The following is a 22,455-nucleotide window of genomic DNA, read 5'->3' on the forward strand; positions in this document are numbered from 1 at the left end:
GGGAGTGGGCCCTGCCCTCCCCCTCCCTGTTCCCCCTTCCCTGCCTCTGATCCCCCCACCCGATTTTGCCTCCTCCCCCTTGCCCCGCCTCTTTCCCTTCCATCTCCCCCTCCCCCGACCAGCCCGTTGCTCCCCTTTCCCCGTTCCCCTTACCCCTACCCAATTCTCCCTCCCTCCCGACACCCGGACCCTAGTCCTCCTCCCCTCCCCCACTCCTCCACCCCACTCCGCTCGCAGCCCCCGCCCACTGTCCCCGCCCCCACCGTGTCGCCCCCCCTTCCCCCCCTCCCCCCGCCCCCCCCCCCGGCTGGGCGCGGGTCCGGGCGGGGCCGCCGGAGCTCCCGGGGCCCTGGCTCGGGTCCAGCCCGCGGCCCAGGCCGGGCGGCGGCGGGCGGGGTCCTGGCGGCGCGCGGTTTGGGGGTTTTTTATAACCCTGGCAGGCGGCTCAGGAAGTGCCGTCCCCGCGCCCCCTCCCCCGGCCACGCCGCCGCGCTCGCTCCCTCCCTTCCTGCGCGCGGGCCGGCGAGACCGCGGCGGGACAGCAGGCGGAGGCCCGGGCGGGCGGCCGGCCGCGGGTAACGGAGCGGGCGGGGCGCGGCGGGCCGGGGGGCTGCGGGCGACCCTGTGCGTCCGCGTCGCAGCCCGGGGGTGGCCCTGGGCCGCGGGACGGGGGACGTCGGGCCGTGGGGGCCGCCGCGGTGTGTGATGTCCCTGAGCGTGTGCGACACGCAGCGCGCCCCTGAGGTCCTGGGAGCTCCTGTCTGGGTTTGTTTGCTCCTTGTGTGCGTGTGTGTGTGGATGTGAATATCCACGTCTGTATAAATGCCGTGTGTCCGCGCCTGTGTGCCTACGTGAAAATCTGAATGTCTGGCTGTGTTTGAACTTGTGTGTGATGTGTGATGTGGGTGTTGTGTGTCTGCGGAAGTGTGAGTGTAAGCCAATGTGTGCACGGAGTTCAGTGTCTCCTGGGTAAGTGTCCCGATAAGTGTGTATTTGCACACATCTGCCGGCGTGTCTCCCTGTGTGTGTCAGGGTGTCAGGAGTGTGAAAATGCCTGTGGGTACATACATCTGGTGGGTCTCAAGGTTAGCAGGACTGTGTGAGTGTGTTCCTGGTCTGTTCTGAGTGTGTACGTGTCTGTGCACGTAGGCCTGGGTGTGTGTCTGTCTGTGGGGTGTGTGTGTGAATGAGTGTGTATGCACATAGATCTGGGGAGTGTGTGGTTGTGTCTCGGGTGTTGGGATGTGTGCGTGTGTACTGAGTAGGGGGTGTCTTGTGGGTCTGGGGTGTCTGGTTGTTGGTCCCCCTGCTGCACAGGTATGATCACCCTCAAGTCTCTGTATATGTGTGTGTGTGTGTGTGTGTCTGGGTGTGGGAGGGGCGCCGCCCACTTCCCCTGAGTTGGTGACTGGGGCCTCGGAGGTCTGTCTCTGGTATCTCCAGCCAGGGGCTCAGGGCCTTTAATTAGCGGCTGGCTGCGTACCCACCGGGTGCCTGGGTGCCGGCCTCCTCCCGGGCTGGGCCTTTGTCTGCTCTACTCTCCAGGCAGGGACTCTTGCCTGGCCTCTGCCCCCGGGCAGCCTCCATCTCGGCCTTGGCCTCCACTGGGAGGCTCTGTGGCCCTGGCCCCCAGCTCGGCTCTGGAGTCTGGGCGTAGAGCAGCGGGGATCCCCCCCAGGATCCCCAGGATGGGATGGAGTCTCCGTTGAGGCGGTTTCCGTCCGGCATTTCCTCCCCCAGCCTCCAGCGAGCTGGCACCCTCCCCCACGCAGGCCACCTCCCTCCTGCCTTCCAGGAGGAGGAGCTGGGGGGAAGGCCAGGCCTGGGTACACACACACACACACACAAACACACTCCTGCAGCCGCGCACAGGGTCACATGGCCAGACACCACACACAAAGTCACCCAGTCGCAGACGAGTGATCACCCCCCACATGCAGCCTGGGGGAGACACCCTGCTGACCTCCTGTTGCCCCCACCCCTAGAGGATCAGGCTCAGGAATCCTCTACCTGTCCCCAGGCCTCCTCTTTTCCCTGCTCCAGAGCAGCCAATCTGTTCATGCCCCCCACAAGCTGTCCCCCTATTGCAGATGCTGGCCTCCCCCTGGTAGACACCTCATACCTGTACCCTCCTCGAGGTTCCTCCCAACCCACACCCCACCCCACCCATCACCAGTGCTGGGTCCTCTACCCTCTCCACCACACCCCCTTGAGCTGGAGGCACCGGAGGCCAGGCCGGTGAGGTTGTTGGGGAGAGGGGCCCAGCTTCAGAGGAACGAGATGAGGACTGTACCAGGCCAGGCAGTGCTAGGAGGAGGAGAGAGACAGGACTTGGGGGAGGCCAAGCAGCTCCAGCCTCATTTGCAGTGAGAATGCTGCCACCTGGACATGGCGAGGTGGTTCAGGCAGGCAGGGGCTCAGGGGACCCACACACAGGGAGGGCTTGAATCCCAGAGCTAGTCAGGGATGGAGGAGATGGGGGTGGGGTGGGAGAGGGGGACAGAAGTGCGGGAGGAGGGAACTTTGGGGGAACGAGGGCTAGGAACCAAGGGAGGATGAAAGCCAAAAGGAGGTTGACCAGGGCTGGGGAGAAGGTGTCCTCAGTGACCCCTGAACTGCAGCCCCAGCTCCGCTCTCCTCACTGCCCCTTCCCACCCTGTGCAGGCTCCCAGAAGAGGCGCTGAGGCCCAGAGGGACCCGCACACAAGGGTTCGACACCTCGCCACCAACTGAAGCCCCCATAAGGTAAACAAGAGGGAGAAAAAGAAACCCCTGGGGTAAACATCAGCCTGTCTGAAAAGAGCAACACAAAGGCTGAGAGTGAGTTCCCCATCACTGGGTTGGGGGGTGCTCCAATCAGAAGAGGGGGAGAGGTCAGCTTCTAAGTCAGCATCTATCTGGCTTCATCCCTCAGGAGCTGAGCTGCCCTGTTTGGGGATCAACTCTCAGACTTGGCCAGGCTGCAAAGAAAACAAGACAGTGTGTGATTAGAGGGGAAATTGCACAGAGGAGGAGGGCGGAGACAGGAGGGGGTGGAGGGCTTGGCACGGGCGGTGGCCCCGAGCGGTGTCTGTGGCAGGCTGGCCCAGGGTAGATGCTGGAGAAACAGACCTGCCCCGCAGGCCTGGAGCTTCGAGGAAGAATCGGAAATGAGAGGAAGCCGGACTAAGGGCCAGGCTAGGGTAGGGTGGAGGAGAGGTCACGGGAACAGAGACCAGGATGCAGGGTGGGGTGAGTGGTGCTACCCGTGGCAGAGACTCCCAAGGCAGGACCCCTCACCCAAGGTGGGAGGGGCACCAGGCACTGGCCTTGGGTCATCTCTGGGTTGAAAATGCACCCTGACCAACCTTCACGTGTCCCAGGCCAGTCCCCCTCTCCCCTTGTGGTCCTCCTGCGCTGGCCCTCGGGATCGTGGGTCCGCACCAAGCTCCTCCCTGCCCCTGGGACCTTTGCCCCTGCTGCTCCTCCAGACCCTCTCCTGTCTCTTCATCCTCCCACTTCCACTTCCAAGCCTCTCGGTTATTTCTCATAAAGAACATGCCCTGTTCCAAATCATGTGTCTCTCCATTTACTGGTCATCTTGCTCCTGGGAGACTGAGTCCCCTGGGTTGAGGGGGGAGTGGGGCAGGGACTGTATTCATATTATCCATGGACTGTACCCCACCCGGCTCCGCTGTCCATGAGATTCCCCAGGCAAGAATACTGGAGTGGGCTGCCATGCCCTTCTCCAGGGGATCTTCCCAGCCCAGGATTGAACCTGTGTCTCCTGCATTGCAGGCAGATTCGTTACCGCCTGAGCCACCAAGGAAGCCTATATTATACAGTCACCACCTGATGAATGAATCCTAAGGGTTATCGTGGAGATGAATGTGCTTGGCCAGTAGCCAGCACATAGTAGGTGCTTGTGGAGTCAAGATCCTCGGCTGTCCTAAGAGGATAAGGGGGATGCTGGGGGCGTGGGGGGGGAAAGGGAGGGAGTTTACTGAGCTAGAGATGCGTTCAGTCTTCAAACCTGGAGTGGGGAGAGGGTTGGCTACAGGTGCCCTTGTCCACCTGGCAAGGGACCTTGGCACTGCTCCAGCCGGCAGTAGGGCGGGCCCGCCCCCCCCCCGGCCCAGCTCCCCACCCTTTCGCCTCCCAGGAGCCGGTGATGCTGCCCAGGCTGTGAACAGGGAAGGCAGCGCTGCGTGGGCTGCCGGCAGCCGGGGCTGGGGAGAGACATGTGGACACGTGGCCTCTATGGCTCCCGCCTGCCAGATCCTCCACTGGGCCCTCGCCCTGGGGCTGGGCCTCGCATTCGAGGTCACACACGCCTTCCGGTCTCAAGGTAGGCCCAACCCAGGGTGGGGGGTGGCGGTAGGAACTGAACAGGGATCGTGGGGGGTGGGGAGGCCCTGGGGTCCGTGAGGCCAGAGTCTTGCGGCCAGTGACCCAGATTCAGGGGCCACTGAAGCCAGCCTCACTCACCCTGCAGCCAAGCAGGCAGGACACAGGGCTCCTTCCCGGGGCCCACCCCAGGCCTCTGACCCTCACCCATAGATGAGTTCCTGTCCAGTCTAGACAGCTATGAGATCGCCTTCCCCACCCGAGTGGACCACAACGGGGCGCTGCTGGCCTTCTCGCCCCCGGCCCCCCGGAGGCAGCGTCGGGGCACGGGACCTCAAGCAGAGTCCCGTCTCTTCTACAAGGTGGCCGCACCCAGCACCCACTTCCTGCTAAACCTGACCCACAGCCCTCGCCTCCTGGCGGGGCACGTGTCCGTGGAGTACTGGACTCGAGAAGGCCTGGCCTGGCAGAGGGCCGCCCGGCCCCACTGCCTCTACGCAGGCCACCTGCAGGGCCAGGCCAGCAGCTCTCACGTGGCCATCAGCACCTGCGGGGGCCTGGTGAGTGGAGGGTTCTGGGAGATAGGGCGGAACGCCTGCAAGCTTGGGAGTTAAGAAAACACTTATATAGGTCACAGAAGGAATCACAGTGACAGGGTTTTTTTTTATTCCAATTTTTTTTTTTCCCCTCTCTTTCTTCCTCTCTGTCTTTATTCAGCTGCACCAGGTCTTAGTTGCAGCACACGGGATCTTCAGTCTTCATCATGCATGCTGGGTCTCTAGTGGCAGCATGCAAACTCTAAGTTGTTCCACGTGGGATCTAGTTTCCTGATCAGGGATCGAACCTGGGTCCCCTGCCTTGGAAATGCAGAGTTTTAGCTGCTGGACCGCCAGGAAGTCCCCCTCAGTGGGAGTTGTTGAAACATTTTGAGCTAACCAAGAGGATTAGCTATTTTAAAATGCAGCTAAAGCAGTGCTTAGAAGAAAATGTGTAGCCTTAGGTCAGGTTGAAAATTAATGAGCTGAACACCCATCTGAAGAAACTGAAAAGGCAATAGCAACGTAAACCAAGTGAAATAGAAGGAATACAATCATAATGACAGAGATAGGGTCCCAGGGGTCCTGGAAACCAGAACCTGACCGAACCTTCTGTCCCATTTTCCCAACCCCCAGCACGGCCTGATTGTGGCAGATGAAGAAGAATACTTAATCGAGCCCCTGCATGGGGGGCCCAAGGGGCACCGGGGACCGGAAGAGAGTGGCCCCCACGTGGTATATAAGCGTTCCTCTCTGCGTCACCCTCACCTGGACACAGCCTGTGGAGTGAGAGGTACAGCTGTCTGTCTGGGGCTGGGCAGAGGTCCTGCACAATACTGTGCCTCAAGATAGAGGTGCATGCCAGCATCCCTCCACCTGGAAGGTCAGCCGCATGCAGGGAGCAATGCAGATGGTCAGCAGGGCAGTAGGCAGTGGGACAGCCCATCTGTCACTTCCAGAGTCGAATGGCCCAACAGTGAGTTGAGTGAGAAAGGCAGCCAGATAGCCAGCCAGGTGCGGTAAAACCATCCATCTGTGGGATTATCGTCTGATCAGACAGTTAAGCAGCGGGATAGTCGTAGCAGATACTGGAGCAGTTGCGCATTGGAAAATGTCAGGAGAACTTAACCACCGTTTGGAAGATCAGATTTACAACCAGATGTGCAGGGGGACAGTTATAACATCAGATATTTAGGGGATGGGAAAGAAAGTAAAGTATTAGTTACTCAGTCGTGTCCAGCTCATTGCAACCCCATGGGCTATAGCCTGCCAAGCTGCTCAGTCCGTGGAATTCTCCAGGCAAGAATACTGGAGTGGGTAGCCTTTCTCATCTCCAGGGGAATCTTCCTGGCCCAGGGATCGAACCCAGGTCTTCTACATTGCAGGCAGATTCTTTACCATCTGTGTTACCAGGGAAGCCCCAAGAATACTGGAGTATGTAGCCATTCCCTTCTCCAGGGGATCTTCCGGAACCAGAGACTGAACCCAAGTCTCCCACATTGTGGGCAGATTCTTTACTGTCTTGAACCACTGGGGGAGCCAGCTGGACAACAAGGATTCACCAGGATAGTCATAGAGCTAAAAAAAATCATCTCTGTCCAGTGAAAATGCAGAACCACTGGAATGTTTTTGGTTGTATATATGAGTCTCAAAGTAGCATATCGTGGCAGACACACAACCACAGTGGGTTGTACTAACAGAAAAGTGGTGTCACAGTTGGATGACCAGTGAGACAGCTGGTCAGAAAAGACTGTCAGGCAGGGGAATTATTCTACAGCCAGACAGTTGGGCTGCAGGGTGAGTAAAAAGTTGCCCAGTCAGAAGGCCAGGGAGCCGTACCAGCGCATAGTTCTGGCAGTAGAACCTCTATTTGGGCAGTAGAATTGTCGGGAAGCTGTGTGGTCATGTTGACTGTCGTGGGATGCTGGGGCGGCTGTTCGACCAATGAGTTTGGCAGTGGGGCAGCCTCACCATTGTAGAACCAAGAGCAAAAGAATGAGGTGTTTGACAGCCAGATGAACTGTCAGACAGGGACTTGGACAGCTAGAGCAAGCAGCAGAATAACCAGAAATTGCCCATCCAGATGAGAAACCGTGGAAGGGGCGGCCGTGGTGGCTGCGCACCCTGAAACCGCCACCTGCCCGGCCCCTCGGGAATGAAACAGAGCGTGGCCAACCAGGCCTGAAGCGCTCCGTCAGCCGAGAGCGCTACGTGGAGACCTTGGTGGTGGCGGACAAGATGATGGTGGCCTACCACGGGCGCCGGGACGTGGAACAGTACGTGCTGGCCATCATGAACATTGTAAGTGCCTCCCCCTCCCTGGACAAGGACCCCCAAAAATGTGGAGCCCACCTCCAGAGTCAGGAAAAGGGCTGTCACCATCCCCCCATCACTGATCAAATGCCAGTGAAACAGAATGGGAAGGGGACAGGGTGAGTCAGAAAGAAAGCCTGTTAATGACAAGTAGCCTAGCACGGTGGTTGGGAGCATGAACTCAGGAGCTAGCCAACCTGGCCTTAAATCTCAACTTTGCCAATCTTGGACTGTGTGCCCTTGGGCAAGCTACTTTGCCACTCTGCCTTGGTTTACCCACCTGTAAAATGGGTTTAATAATAGTACCAACTTCATAAGGCTACGTGGATGCAGTGAATTGCTAAAGTGCTCACAGATGCACCTAACTCATAGTACTTACCCTATAATTGTTTGTTGTATAAAATTAAACAGGCAGCTTGCAGGTACTTGTTGAGGTTAGCAGTACACTTATGGGCGTGCATCTCTCTGCATGCAAGGCTCACCCGAGCGCCTTCCTGTAAACTCAGACAAGGTGAGCTGGCTGACTCAGACTCAGAGTCGGCGCCCATCTTGGATCTTGATCAAGACTCTGAACCTTTCTGAGCCTCAGTTCCTGCCTCTGTAAAATGGGATTATAATAGTACCTGTCACAAAACTGTGGTGGGAGGGAAGACAGCTAGACAACTTGGCACGTAGTCAGGGTTTGATGAGTGATGCTGTTGTTCCACTGAAGCAAAAAAGGAAGAGAGAAAGTTTAGCACAGACAGATGACCTATTATGTAGACATAATATCATGCCTAACCCCACTGTTTTCTGCCCAGGCTCTGCCTCCCTTCCTTGGGCTTCCAAGTTTCCTCAAACCTGCCAGGGTTTCTGGGGAGTTTCCACACGGGATGGTGATGGCTCAGGGCTTCAGGTCATTGCACAGAGTGGCCTCCGTCATCCACCTCCCCTCTGACCACTCCCTCCTTCTCTCTGACCACTGTCTCCAGAGCTTCCAGCCTCCGCACATCCACTTTCCAGTGGTGATGCTCAAATTGGTGCCTTCAGACAGTATGGAATGAGGCCGGATCTGCACATCTTTCAGGCCGCCTCTGGGCAGAGGCAGCTGTTGGGTGGGCATCGAGGATGGAGGACAAGCAGACAGGCTGAGCTGGGGGCTCGAGTCGGAAAGGCAAACACTAGCAGGCAGGCTTAGCCAGACTGGGGTTCCACTTTGAGCACCCACCAGCTGTGCGTCCTGACCTCTCTGAGCATCGGGTGGCTTACCTGTAAAATGGGAATGCTGATACCTGCTCCTGTGAAGACCTGGGCGGCAGGCATAGCCTGAGCCCCAGCACACAGTAGGCGCTTGATCGATACAAGCTGTTGTCCTCGTTTCTCTTTTTGTCTCCTATTCTGGGCCCCTCTTAAGACTCGGTCTCTCTTGTTTCTTGGAGGTCAGGTTGCCAAACTTTTCCAGGACTCGAGTCTGGGAAACATCGTTAATATCCTGGTCACACGCCTCATCCTGCTCACGGAGGACCAGGTGCGGGGGAGGGGGAGGTTCCGCCACCTTCCACCACCACAGAACTCAGCACTGCCTGCGTTGCCCCCTGGGTGGCTGGTACCCGCGTACCTCACTCTGTCCATCCTCAGCCCACCCTGGAGATTACCCACCATGCCGGGAAGTCCCTGGACAGCTTTTGTAAGTGGCAGAAGTCCATCGTGAACCGCAGCGGCCATGGCAATGCCATTCCAGAGAACGGCGTGGCCAACCATGACACGGCGGTGCTCATCACGCGGTGAGGGGCGAGGAAGGCTCCGGGGGGACCTTCTGTGGGGGAGGGTCAGGGGGAGGAGCGAATGGTCTAGGGAGCTGCCCACGTCCAAGCAGAGCTCACTTCTGCTGCGAGATGAGAGAGACCAGGACTATCCAGTCGCCCTGTCGGGGAGCCAGGGGAGGGGAGGGGCTGCTGCAAGCCTGAGAATGTGGGGAGGTAGGTGGGGGTCTGTTTGGGCACTGACGCAGCCTTCACTCTGTCCTTTGTTCAGTCGGCCACTCATGCACCCCAGCATCTCCAAGGCTGGCTGGGAGAAGAGCATGAGGTTTCGGTTCAGGGGCAGGACTCAGCCGTGAGAAGGGCCGGGTGTGGGGGAGGGCGGCCCTTAGGGAGGCAGCCCAGCCTCCTGACTCCCTCATCTCCTCCCACAGCTATGACATCTGCATCTACAAGAACAAACCATGCGGCACCCTAGGTACCCGGGTCCCCTGGGTTTCAGGCGCCTCTGAAGGCAGTGGGCTGGGTGACACTGGCCCGGTGGGGGTGGGGACCTGGCAGAGGGGACAGAGCTGACAGACACAGCCCTGAGCCCCCAGCCCCGCCCCACGCCCACGCCCATTCCCCAGGCCTGGCCCCAGTGGGCGGCATGTGCGAGCGAGAGAGAAGCTGTAGCGTTAACGAAGATATCGGCCTGGCCACGGCCTTCACTATCGCCCACGAGATCGGACACACGTGAGGCCGGGCTCACGGGAGGCGGCGGGCAGGAGGAGCAGGGAGTGTCGCCCGACACCTGGCGGAGCTGCTCGCTGCCCCTGTCCCCAGGTTTGGCATGAACCACGACGGCGTGGGCAACAGCTGCGGGGCCCGTGGCCAGGACCCAGCGAAGCTCATGGCGGCTCACATCACCATGAAGACCAACCCGTTCGTGTGGTCTTCCTGTAGCCGTGACTACATCACCAGCTTTCTGGAGTGAGGATCTGCCCGCCCGCCTGCCCGTCCCGCCCAGGGTCGCACACTCACGTTGTGGGGAGAGGGGCTGCCTCTGAGGAGGGTGATATGCTGAGGGATGCTCCCCAGGGGCCCCTGTGCGCTTGGCCTGCAGCCCTCCAGTGTGACAGCTGCGCTCTTCTCTCCACAGCTCGGGCCTGGGGCTCTGCCTGAACAACCGGCCCCCCAGACAGGACTTCGTGTACCCAACTGTGGCCCCTGGCCAGGCCTATGACGCAGATGAGCAGTGCCGCTTCCAGCATGGAGTCAAATCGCGTCAGTGTAAATACGGGGTAGAGAGAGCCTTCCTGCTTTCCTTCCTGGGAGGGGAGGGGGCCTGCCACCACCAGGGTCAGGGGTGGGATGGGGACAGGGGGTGGGGATGGGAGAGCTGGGAAGGGATGTGAGCCTCAGTGGCGGGTTCGGGGACAGAGAGGGATGGGAGGGTTATACAAATGTCACACGCAATCTCAGTGCTCAAAGACAGGAATGGGATCCCCTTGTTTCTCCAGACCCCTGTTTTGGAGGCTGAGCTAGGGAGAACCTGGGGGGTACCCCTTCTGTTGCAGTAGGACCAAATTCGCAAGATCCCTAACGGGGCCATTTTTAACCAAACATCCAGACTTGGTGGAAATAGTTTCCCAGGGGATGAACCATCTTCCCCACTTGGCAAAAAAATGGGACAGAGGCTTCCAGGGACGCCCTGTCTTCATTCCCTGCATCCCCCGCTGACTGGTTCACAAGATCTCTTGGCCCCAGTCCTTAGCTGGACAAGCTCTGAGCCTCCTGATCACGCCCCACTCTTTCTTGAGGCTTAGGCTTAGCTCCCAAAGCCCCTTCCACGCAAAGAGAAGCAAGCTGGGGGTGCCCTCCCAGCTCCTCCCAGGAAACTGGTGCCCCACTGGCTTCCCTGTTCAGCCACCAGGGACCCCAGGCTCATCTAGGGCCTGCCCCTCCCCTGCCCACCTTCTCCAATTCCCTGAGCATGCTCCCCAACTCGTTACAGCCTCACCCCAAATAGCCCAGCCACAGCCCTTCACATCTTTAAGACTCAGAAAGATCAGTTTGAATGTCCAAGCTGAGACCATATCAACTCAAAACAGGGAGCAGGGAGGTGTTAAAAGGCCTCACTTTATTCTAGTGCAAGACAGGGAAAGAAACCCTCACTCCATTAAATCTTTTTAAAGATTTAGTTTACTTATTTAGTTATTGTTGGCCGTGCCAGATCTTTGTTGCTGCGTGCAAGCTTTCTCTAGTTGCAGGAAGCGGGGGCTACTCTTCATTGCAGTGTGTGAGCTTTTGGTTCCAGTGGCTTCTCTCATTGCCGAGCACAGGCTCTAGGCGCCTGGGCTTCAGTAGCTGTGGTTCCCGGGCTCTAGAATGGTGGCTCAGTAGTTGTTGCACACAGGCTTAGCTGCCACATGGGATCTTCCCAGACCAGAGACCAAACCCATGTCTCCTGCACTGACAGGCAGATTCTCAACCACTGGGCCACCAGGGAAGCCCCTTTATCCATTTATATTCAACCCGCTCTTGCCACCCAAGTCTACCCAACTTGGCTGCCTCTAGTGAATTCCTAAAGAATTCAGAAGCCACTTGAGCCTCTGCTATGTCCCAGGTGTCCTAACTGTGACATCGGTGGCAGACACTTACTGAATGCCCACTACAGATCCAGCATGCCATACCTATCCTCTCAGTTAAACTCCTGACAGTCCTAACAGCCACACATTGCAGGGGGAGGGACTGAGGAATAGGAGGAATGCCTTACCCAAAGTCACAGTTAGAGAACATGGCGGAGCTGGTATTTGAGTCAAGCTTTTTTTCCGAATCCAAATTTTATAATGAGGTAGGGAGGTGGAGAAAGTGCCAAATTATCAAGCACAGACCATTGCTGGTTGTATGTTGAACAGACTTTTCCTTTTATTTTTCCAAGGAATATCTTCTGGGCCCTCCTGGCAAAGGGATAAGTAACTGACTACATGTAACTCAGTTAATACGTGTAAAGAGCTGGGCCTGAGGCATGGTCCGGAGGTAGTTGTGGCCTTTATTACTCCGTAACAAGGTGTTTGTGCGAGCCCTTTCGTATTGAGTCTGTCGTCCCATGCCTCTCAGCCATATGTAGGCAAGGCCCATCTTACAGGCAAGGCCCAGAGGAGGGGAATGTGTTGCAAATCGGTGGGGGAGTTAAAGTCTCCCAGAGTTAAATGAGACCCAGGACTCATTTCTTACCATGGCACCTCCTTGTAGAAAAGAGGATGAACAGAGCTGGACTAGGCAGTTCTCTTAAGAGGTGTCAGAAGTGGGATCTGTCATATCCTAACAAATGGCCAGGAGAATATAACCCAAGTGAAGCCAGAAAACCAGGCTGAGGTGTTTCTGGTTTGCTTTTTTTAGTAATTTTATTTAGTTATTTATTTTTTGGCTGTGCTGGGTCTTCATTGCTGTGCGGGCTTTTCTGTAGTTGCAGCAAGCAGGAGCTATTCTTTGTTGCAGTGCCGTGGATTCTCAATGAGGGAGCTTCTCTTGTTGTAGAGCACAGGCTCTAGGGTGAATGGGCTTCAGTGATTGCTGCACACGGGCTCAGAAGTTGCGGCTCCCGGGAACAATAGTTGGGGCGCACTGGCTTAGTTGTCCCAAGGCATGTTGGATCTTCCCAGACTAGGGATCGAACCCATAACTTCTGCATTGGCAGGCAGATTTTTTACCACTGAGCCACCAGAGAAGCCCCAGGCTGAGTCTTTAGATGAGAAGTATCCTCTGAGGGAGCAAGTTTGAGGACCACCTTGTAAGCTTTTCATAGGTGTGCAGTTGTCTCTCAGAGGCTGACACAGGAAACGTCCCTTCCTACAGCCACTGATGGGTCCAATCCCAAATCTTCAAAGCTTGGGAGGATCAGGTTCAAAGAGAAGATTACATGTGACTGTAAAATGAGGCAAGAAGGATTTCCATGTCTCAGAGGCAAGACTCTGGGAAATGAACAGGATGTAGGCTAGAAGGTCAGATTTGGCCACACCTGAACCCAGTAAGGCTTGTCCAGGGATATTAATTAACCTGGACCTAAAGGGTCAGAATGGCTCCCTGGGACTGATCCAGCTTCCTGCCATGGACAGGACCTGCTGCCAGAGTCTTTGTGTTGTGTGTTTAGTCACTCAGTCATGTCCAACTCTTTGTGACCCTTTGGACTGTAGCCCACCAGGCTCCTCTGTCCGCGGGATTTTTCAGGCAAGAGTACCAGAGTGGGTTGCCGGGATCTGGGCTAGCCCTAGTAAGACTCAGGAAGAAGATGGGCTGATTTTTCACTGGGAGAACTAGAGCAGCTTTCCACACAGACCCAGCCTGGCCCTATCCCCTCTCAACCTTTCATAGATTAACACTTGGCGGAGCTTCCCCAGTTTAGGTTGGGGAAACAATAAGAACCATCTGCTGGGGGAATAAAAAGTTAGAGGCAGGGCCCTTGACCTGAGCCATCATCAAGGCTGGATTTTTCAGAACCACAGCTCTCGAGGTGGGCTGCTTTGCCCACTCTAAAAAGAAATCCAGCATCCTTCCTCCTTATTGCTCAGCTGGTCCCAAATTTCCTTCTAGAAACTTGGGAAGTGCCAGGAGTTGAACTATCGAGAAGATCCCCCGGGGAAAGAAATGGCAACCCACTCCAGTATTCTTGTCCAGAAATCCCATGGATAGAAGGGCCTGCGTGCTAAGTCACTTCAGTTGTGTCCAGCTATTTGTGAACCCGTGGACTGCAGCCTGCCAGGCTCCTCTGCCCGTGGGATTCTCCAGGCAAGAATACTGGAGTGGATTGCCATGCCCTCCTCCAGGGGATCTTACCAACCCAGGGGTCGAACCTGTGTCTCTCACATCTAACCTGCATTGGCAGGCAGGGTTTTTACTGCTGGTGCCATCTGGGAAGCCCAATCCATGGGCTTGGGCTACAATCCATGGGGTCGCAAGGGTGGGACAGGACTTAGCTTCTAAAGAAGGTGCTGAACTACAGAGGGATTAGATCGTAGACCCAGCGATCGATTAAAGTTCTGGGATAGAATCCAGATTGCCTCCTTAGTAGCTATGTGACCTCTAGCAAGTGACCCTACCTCTCTGATCCTTGGTTTTCCCACAGTAAAATGGGGAATATAGTGCCTGAGGGAGCCTTGAGGGTCTCCTAGGTGTTTGATAGGACTTCCCTTGTAGCTCAGCTGGTAAATAATCTGCCTGCAATGAGGGAGACCTGGGTTTGATCCCTGGGTTGAGAAGATCCTCTGGAGAAGGGAAAGGCTACCCACTCCAGTATTCTGGCCTGGAGAATTCCATGGACTGTACGTATAGTCCATAGGGTCGTGAAGAGTCGGACCCGACTGAGCGACTTTCACTTTCACTAGGTGTTTGATAAGTGCTGCTTATAGCCCGAGAAGAGGTCCCTTCCTATACCCTGCCAGTGGTTGCAAAAAGAAACCCAGGAAAGGAAGGCTGGAGCCCCACTGCGCGGGTCTCCTGGGTTCTCCCAAGGAAGGTGGGAGGGAGGGTCCGAGCCTGAGCGGGCACCTTGGCCCGCAGGAGGTCTGCAGCGAGTTGTGGTGTCTGAGCAAGAGCAACCGGTGCATCACCAACAGCATCCCGGCCGCCGAGGGCACGTTGTGCCAAACACACACCATCGACAAGGGGGTGAGCCTCGACCGGCCTGGGCCACCGCCGGGGCCCTCCATCGGCTTTGGCCACGCCCACTGCCTGCAGGTCCCGCCCCCTGTCCGAGGCCACACCCCTCCCAGGCTACGCCCTGCATGCTTGGCTCAATACTAGCTCCGCCCACTGCTGGGGACTGTGCTTAGGCCACGCCCCAATATTACCCTGTACTATCCCGGTCTACGGACCCCACCTCCATCCTTCCCCTTTCGCCTCACCCCCAGAAGGCTTAGAGCTCCGGCTGTGGGGCTGGGGAGAGGGTGGGAATGATCGCCAAGGCCTCGAGACTGCAGAATCCGACTCACCCCCTCATCATCCCACCGGCAGTGGTGCTACAAGCGGGTCTGCGTCCCCTTCGGGTCGCGGCCGGAGGGCGTGGACGGCGCCTGGGGCCCGTGGACCCCGTGGGGTGACTGCAGCCGGACGTGCGGCGGCGGCGTGTCCTCCTCCAGCCGACACTGCGACAGCCCCAGGTCAGCCTTCAGGCCCTTCTGCCAGGAGAGGCTGGCGGCCCCTGCCCCCTATTCCCGCTGCCCCATTTGTCTCCTGTCCGCCCCCGCTTCCAGGCCGACCATCGGGGGCAAGTACTGCCTGGGCGAGAGACGGAGGCACCGCTCCTGCAACACCGAGGCGAGTTCCCCCAGGACCTCAAGCCGGGTCCCTCTGACACGAGGAAAGAAAGGCATAAGTCAGTTTCCAATGAGGTCTGACCGGGTGGCCACCATCTCTTTTGGAACCTGCAGCGGCCACCCACTCCTTTCCGGGCCCTCCCCACACCTGTCCTGGGTCCCAGCTCCTTCCAGCTCACACATTTGCAGTAGATGCGTCTCCCACTTGGAAATAACTGCTTGGCCCTGACAACCCTCTCCAGCCACAACGGGCCCCTTCCTTCACTGCCCAATTCTGCTCCCCACCAAAGCCCCACCCCTGCCCCAAAGTTGACCCTGTGCTCCTTGCCAATTCAGTGGCCAAGTTTTCACTGCATTCCTTTCTGACCAGGGTCCACTATCTCTTGTCCAAAACTCTCAGCCACAAGTCCCACACACTCATGAAGAGTGTGCTTGACTCCTTTCTAGGCCCTCTCTCTCAAGAAAGACCCCATGGTCTGAAACCAGAAACCAAGGTGTCATTCTTAGCTTGCCCACAAACTCGAGTGAGTCACCTACTCCCATTGCTGAGGCACCTGTCCCTTGGGCCTCCTCCCTGGCTTCCCTGCCTCCAGTCTCAGAGCATGAGTTCTCCAGCCCTGGGGCCTCTGCCCTAACTACATCCCCCCACGTTCTGTACCTGGCCTCCTGACTTCTTCCTTCTGGTGCTCCCCAGGACTGTCCCCCAGGCTCCCAGGACTTCAGGGAAATGCAGTGCTCTGAATTTGACAGCGTTCCCTTTCGTGGAAAATTCTACACATGGAAGACGTACCGGGGAGGTGAGCAGGGGACTGAGAAGGTCGTGAGGTGGAGGGGGCAGCTGCAGGTGGAGGCAGGATCGTGGGTTTTGTTTTGAGCAGCCCGTCTCCCAAGGAACCAGAGTGCCCATGAGTGCCTGAACTAAACAGTGGGGACCCCCACTTCCTCTGTGCAGCCTGCCTATCCTCGTTGGGTCTGGGGTCTGGCCTTTGGTCTAATGGGGCTGTGCCCCCCAGGGGGCGTGAAGGCCTGCTCTCTCACATGCCTAGCAGAAGGCTTCAACTTCTACACGGAGAGGGCAGCAGCTGTGGTGGACGGGACTCCCTGCCGCCCGGACACAGTGGACATTTGTGTCAGCGGCGAGTGCAAGGTGGAGGGGACTCCCAGACAGAGGGCAGGGGAGGCGGGTGGCTGGAGGTGGGAGGCGGCTCCCTGACTCCCCCTCCCCCACCACTGCCCTCCCCAGCACGTAGGTTGTGACCGTGTCCTGGGCTCCGACCTACGAGAGGACAAGTGCCGAGTGTGCGGGGGTGACGGGAGTGCCTGCGAGACTATCGAGGGGGTCTTCAGCCCAGCCTTACTTGGGACTGGTGAGAGATCCCAGCTTCCCTCCCACACTCCCCCATTTGGCAGCTGGGGGCACAGCTCACCCCAAAAGATTCAGGAGTAGTGCCCCAGGTCACAGTCAGGAACTGGCTTGGGCTCTGGTGCCTAAACCTTTGCACTGAAAGCATCCCAGGGGTGGGTACCTAAATCTCTCCCATGCCCCATGGGAGGGTCTCATGCCATCCCGAGGAGCCAAGAGCATGACTCTCCATGGGGCCTGAGGGGCTGTCTATGCTAGACCACAAAGCTTACTAGGGGCAAGGGTAGCTGCAGGGTGTGGTGAACTCGAGGGCTTCCCAGCCTTGGGCTGAAGGAATGAGACCCCAGGGAGTGTTTCGGGGACGGTGAGAGTGGGAAAGTGTTAAGGGCCCAAACAGGCACTGAAGGCCAAGTGTGGCTTCCAGGGGACAATGTGGGGGTCCAGGCAGGAAAACTAGTATGCATGGGGGATGCAAGTGGGCAAGGATAGAGGGTCCACAGGGGCCCAAGATCATCCACGTCATAAGTGATGGAGCCCACTGCAACCTGACTCTGACTGCAAGTCACCGTATGTGGCTCAGGAACCCCATGGTACCCTCTTCCCTCTGCCCAAAGCTCAGTCCTGCTGCTTGTCTTAGGGTGGGGGTGGGTTGGACCATTTTAGTGGTTTGAGAGGTAAGAGAGCTGGAGTTCAAATCCCAGCTGAACCACTTTCTAGCTATAAAACCTCGGCAAGCTGTTTCATCTCTTTGAGCCTCAGTTTTGTCATCTGTAAAGTGGGTATGATGACATGTCTACTTCACAGAGCCAGAGACACAGTGGGCCTCTCTGTCAGCGCTTAGCACAGTAATGGTTAACTGCTGTCATCAGGGACCAGGAGTGGGGGGTGGGGTGGGCAGGCAGGTACAGGGACAGACCAAGCCGGTGACACCTGAACTCCCCTGTCCAGGCTATGAGGAAGTCGTCTGGATCCCCAAAGGCTCCGTTCACATTTTCATCCAGGACTTGAACCTTTCCCTCAGTCACCTGGGTGAGCCAGAGGTGGGGGAATGAGGACTGGGGGTTAGCGGGGGTATCAGTGTGGCTGGAGTTCTGACCTCTCTGCTATTCCCCCAGCCCTGAAGGGAGACCAGGAGTCCCTGCTGCTGGAGGGGCTGCCTGGGACCCCCCAGCCCCACCGCCTGCCCCTGGCCGGAACCACCTTTCAGCTCCGACAAGGGCCGGATCAGACCCAGAGCCTAGAAGCCCTGGGACCCATTAATGCATCTCTCATCGTCATGGTAACGGCAGGGCTGGGAGCATGGTGCAGGAGGACGTTAGCATCCTTTTGGGACAAACTTGGCTTCTATTTGATTCTCCCCCGCCCCCCCATCCCCCACCGCTGCGACCCCAGGTACTGACCCAAACTGAACTGCCTGCCCTCCGCTACCGCTTCAATGCACCCATTGCCCGTGATGCACTGCCTCCCTATTCCTGGCACTACGCACCCTGGACCAAGTGCTCAGCCCAGTGTGCAGGCGGTGAGACCCAGGAGTGGGATGGGACGGGGCAGGTTCTGGTCACCAGGCTGACCTTCTGGGCCAGGCAGGGCTGAGCGGGCCTGTCACCCGCCCCCAGGCAGCCAGGTGCAGGCTGTAGAGTGCCGAAATCAGCTGGACAGCTCCGCCGTGGCCCCGCACCACTGCAGCGCCCACAGCAAGCTGCCCAAGAGGCAGCGTGCCTGCAACACGGAGCCCTGCCCACCTGAGTGAGTGCCGGCGGGGTTGCAGGGCCGGGGCGACAAGCTCCTGGGATCAGAGGAGTCAAGGCTCCCTAAGGTGCAGACAGCGGTGTCCCAGAGTCAGACTCAGAGCAGTGGTGCTCCCTGATGTGCCCCCTGCCCCCAGTGCGGGTCCAGAGTTAAGATGTTCTGAGTTTGGTGGGGGTGGCGGGCGCAGCAGGCATTCGGGGGCCAGTTTCCGTAGGATGCCGGGTGTCAGGAGGACCCAGTGCCCGGCGGGCAGGGTGCTGCCCTGCCTACTGCCTCAGACCGCCCCTCCCCCCACAGCTGGGTGGTAGGGAACTGGTCGCGCTGCAGCCGCAGTTGTGATGCAGGCGTGCGTAGCCGCTCCGTCGTGTGCCAGCGCCGCGTATCGGCGGCCGAGGAGAAGGCGCTGGACGACAGCGCTTGCCCGCAGCCGCGCCCCCCAGTACTGGAAGCCTGCCACGGCCCTGCGTGCCCTCCGGAATGGGCCGCCCTCGACTGGTCGGAGGTCAGCCGCCGCTTCCCGCCCGCAGCCCAGCCTCTACTCCCTAGGCAGAACACGGAGGGGCCGGGGTGGCCCCGCGTCGAGCGCCGCCCCACCGGGCGCCTCCCCACTCCCGCTGGCCCTAGTGGCCCCCCCGTGTGGTCCAAAGTTGGCTATACCGTCCTCCGTTCCCACTGAATCAGCATCCTTGTTCAAGTGGGGAGCAGGGCGCCCACTGAGCATGAAACACCCCCTCCCAACTGCAGTGCACCCCCAGCTGCGGGCCGGGCCTCCGCCACCGCGTGGTCCTCTGTAAGAGCGCAGATCACCGCGCCACGCTGCCCCCCGCGCATTGCCAGCCCGCGGCCAAGCCACCAGCCACCATGCGCTGCAACCTGCGCCGCTGCCCTCCGGCCCGCTGGGTGGCGGGCGAGTGGGGCGAGGTAGGCGCGTGCACCCTGCCGAGCGGGGACCCAGGGCAGGGGCGGCAGGGTGGGCGGCGGTGCCGGGCTTACGCTCATCGGCCACTCCCCACAGTGCTCTGCGCAGTGCGGCTTCGGGCAGCAGCAGCGCCCCGTGCGCTGTTCCAGCCACACTGGGCAGCCCTCGCGCGAGTGCGCCGAGGCCCTGCGGCCACCCGCCACACAGCAGTGCGAGGCCAAGTGTGACAGCGCGCCCCCGGGGGACGGCTTGGAAGGTTTGTGGGGCTGGGGGGCCTAGGGGCACTGGGAGGGCCCTGTCCAGAGGGTGCCATAGACAGGAGAGCTGAGGGTCCTGACCCTTGACCCTAGGGTGCCTCCAAACACTGACATCCCTTTCTCTGTCACCTCCAGACCATCTTTCATCACCTCCTGCCTGCCAACATGTATTGGGTACCACTGTGTGCCGGGCGTTGTAGGAACCTGATTTTTCTGGGGGCCCAAACTCAGGTCATTCCTTCAACCACCTCCTTGGGTCTCATCCTCCCTGTTCATCTCCACCTATGACATTTGCAGTTTTTCACTCACTAAGTTGTGTCTGACTCTTTGCGACCCCCATGGAAAAATTGCCCTCCACTCTTCCCCAGTGTGAGCTTCTCTTGTGGTTCAGACTAGCAGAGAATCCGCCTGCAATGCAGCAGACCCAGGTTCGATCCCCGGGTGGAGAAGATCCCCTGGAGAAGGCAATGGCAACCTACTCCAGTATTCTTGCCTAGAAAACTCCATGGACAGAGGAGCCTGGCAGGCTACAGTCCACAGGGTCACAAAGAGTTGGATAAGACAGCGACTAACCCTTTCACTTCCCCAGTAGCATATTGAATACCTTCTGATGGGGGGGGGAGGGGCTCTCTTTTTGCCTTTTCAAATTGTTCATGGGGTTCTTACAGCAAGAATACTGGAGTGGGTTGCCATTTCCCCCTCTAATGGACCACGTTTTGCCAGAACTCTTCACTATGACCTGTCTTGGGTGGCTCTGCACAGCATAGCTCATAACTTCATGGTTATGCAAACCCCTTCACCATGACAAGGCTGTGATCCATGAAAGGGATCCGCTGCATTATCCGCCTGATGTTTTCTTTCAATCAGTTTCTCAGCCTCAGGCACTATTGATGTTTGGGGCCAGAGGGTTCCTTGTCTTGGGGGCTGCCCTGTGCATTGTCAATGGTTCAGCACCCCTGACCCTGCTAGATGCCAATGGTACCCCTCCTCCCATTGGTGAAAACCGAAAAATGCTTCCAGACATCTCCAAATATCCCCTGGGAGGCAAAACCGCCTCCCTTGGAAACCACTGCTCTAAATATACCCATCTCTTTCTACCTAAGTAAATGTATATTTCATAGAGAGCTATAGGTTACTTACTCCAGGCACTGGGACCAAACTGCCTGGATTCATCTTCCATCTTTGTGTCTTGGTTTTCTTATCTGTCAAGAGGCGGAGGAGTGGTGGTATGTGTTAATATATTCACTGGAGGTAATACCACCTTAAGCTGCTGCTGCTGCTAAGTCGCCTCAGTCGTGTCCGACTCTGTGCGACCCCATAGACGGCAGCCCACCAGGCTCCTCCATCCCTGTGATTCTTCAGGCAAGAACACTGGAGTGGGTTGCCATTTCCTTCCCCAATGCATAAAAGTGAAAAGTGAAGTCGCTCAGTCGTGTCTGACTCCTCGCGACCCCATGGACTGCAGCCTACCAGGCTCCTCGGCCCATGGGATTTTCCAGGCCAGAGTACTGGAGTGGGTCGCCAGTGCCTTCTCTGTACCACCTTAAGGAGAGAGACTAAATCCACGTGGAGGCCTTTATTAGCCCGGGCTCTGTCATACATCAGTGACTGCTAAGTAGGAACCCTGGTCCATTGTCAGGAACAGACTGTCAGCTACCCTTGAACACAGAATACACATATATACCCTGAGAGGAAGGACCACACTGGAGTTCAAGGTCCCCAGTGTGTGACAAAGGGAAACGAACAAGGGTTATATACGCCAAACGGGTAATTGGAAAAGAACACTTTTCTCGTGATTTTAACACAGTGTCCAAGCCCCAGACCTTCACCCTCTTTCAAAATTCTACAAAGAGCCTAGTGACATGGTTACTGTTAGAAGCCCCACTTTGAGAGCTGAGAAGCCAAGGCACAGAGAAGCTAGGAAGCGGTGTGCAGCCATTGGTCGCCCTACGGGGGAGGGGGGAGGCGCTGAGACCAGATTCCCCTCCCCTTCCTCTTCTCCCGCCCCTTTCAGAGTGCAAGGATGTGAACAAGGTCGCCTACTGCCCCCTGGTGCTGAAATTTCAGTTCTGCAGCAGAGCCTACTTCCGCCAGATGTGCTGCAAAACCTGCCAGGGCCGCTAGAGGGCGCTCAGCCTTCGGAGCGAGCCCTGGATGTGCGCGGGCTGGGGGTGGGGGGAACCAGGCCTGCCGCTGACCAGCCTGAAGGAGCCCGAGGGGGCAGGAACTGGGAGTGAATGGTGAGATGGAGCTGGAAGTTATTTATTGGGAACTCCTGCAGGGCTCCTGACTAGGGGCGGGGGAGGGGGGGGTGGGGGGACGGTAAGGGAATGGAGAGGGGCTGGCCACGCCCACGGCCCCTCCTCTGCGCACCTCCCAGTTCACAGAGAGACCCCCCACCTCCAGGGTGAGCTTGAGTTGGGAACAGTTGCTCTCCCTAGAACTCTTGCCACCCACCTTTAGGGAGCCCCCCCCTACACAACACCCGCCTTTGATCGGAATACGTACTGTGAAGAGTGGGGGTGGGGAGGGGGTCAGCCGGTGCCCTGCCCCCCGCAGCACTGCCCTGCCCCTCCACTCTGAGCTGGGGTGGGGGGAGGGAATCTATGTCCGCTATGGGGGAGGGGATTAGCACCACCTCCCTGAAACCCTGCCCCCGACCAGACCAGCTAGCGGGGGGAGGCAGAGCTGGGAAGACCCACCCCATTCTCTGCCTCGCCTGCCCCAGGGGGACCCCGTCATCCAGGCTACCCCCATGATGGTGCTACAGGCCCTGCCCTGGGGCCCACAAACCCCCTCACCAGGAAGCCCTCCATCAATAAAGTTCTGTCTTGTGTAGATTTCCGTGCCTGGCTCTGTGTGTGTGTGTGTCCCATTCAGCTATCCCCCCACCCTGGAAGCGGCCACACCCCCTCACAGGTCAGCCCCAACAGCCCAAAGGGGCCTTGTACCAACAC

The 22,455-nt window shown here is 58.2% G+C and overlaps 1 protein-coding gene across 2 annotated transcripts; it reads left to right on the forward strand.

Moving 5' to 3' along the window:
- On the forward strand, nucleotides 454–22,338 carry ADAMTS10 (ADAM metallopeptidase with thrombospondin type 1 motif 10). Of its 2 annotated transcripts, none has more exons than XM_018050947.1 (26): nucleotides 454–575; nucleotides 2,665–2,745; nucleotides 4,142–4,327; nucleotides 4,540–4,886; nucleotides 5,499–5,655; nucleotides 6,946–7,163; nucleotides 8,599–8,682; nucleotides 8,793–8,938; nucleotides 9,349–9,392; nucleotides 9,544–9,649; nucleotides 9,740–9,886; nucleotides 10,056–10,197; nucleotides 14,456–14,563; nucleotides 14,909–15,054; nucleotides 15,148–15,211; nucleotides 15,905–16,007; nucleotides 16,224–16,357; nucleotides 16,454–16,577; nucleotides 17,522–17,602; nucleotides 17,689–17,852; nucleotides 17,966–18,092; nucleotides 18,190–18,319; nucleotides 18,620–18,824; nucleotides 19,067–19,243; nucleotides 19,338–19,497; nucleotides 21,513–22,338. In XM_018050947.1, the coding sequence occupies exons 3-26, from the start codon at nucleotides 4,240–4,242 to the stop codon at nucleotides 21,620–21,622; spliced, it is 3,312 nt and encodes a 1,103-aa protein (XP_017906436.1). In that variant the 5' UTR covers nucleotides 454–575; nucleotides 2,665–2,745; nucleotides 4,142–4,239; the 3' UTR covers nucleotides 21,623–22,338. The 2 variants fall into 2 exon arrangements, with proteins under 2 accessions (XP_017906436.1, XP_017906437.1); XM_018050948.1 differs by having other exon boundaries at nucleotides 4,733–4,886.

Source organism: Capra hircus, chromosome 7 (genome assembly GCF_001704415.2).
Source record: "Capra hircus breed San Clemente chromosome 7, ASM170441v1, whole genome shotgun sequence".
NCBI lineage: Eukaryota > Metazoa > Chordata > Mammalia > Artiodactyla > Bovidae > Capra > Capra hircus.

Excerpts from the sequence above, each read along its gene's own strand:
- ADAMTS10 (XM_018050947.1), top strand. The coding sequence starts at position 4,240 with ATGGCTCCCGCCTGCCAGATCCTCCACTGGGCCCTCGCCCTGGGGCTG. Across the intron at positions 15,055-15,147 it reads CGACACTGCGACAGCCCCAG|GCCGACCATCGGGGGCAAGT; the intron begins GTCAGCCTTCAG and ends CCCCGCTTCCAG. Across the intron at positions 15,212-15,904 it reads ACCGCTCCTGCAACACCGAG|GACTGTCCCCCAGGCTCCCA; the intron begins GCGAGTTCCCCC and ends GGTGCTCCCCAG.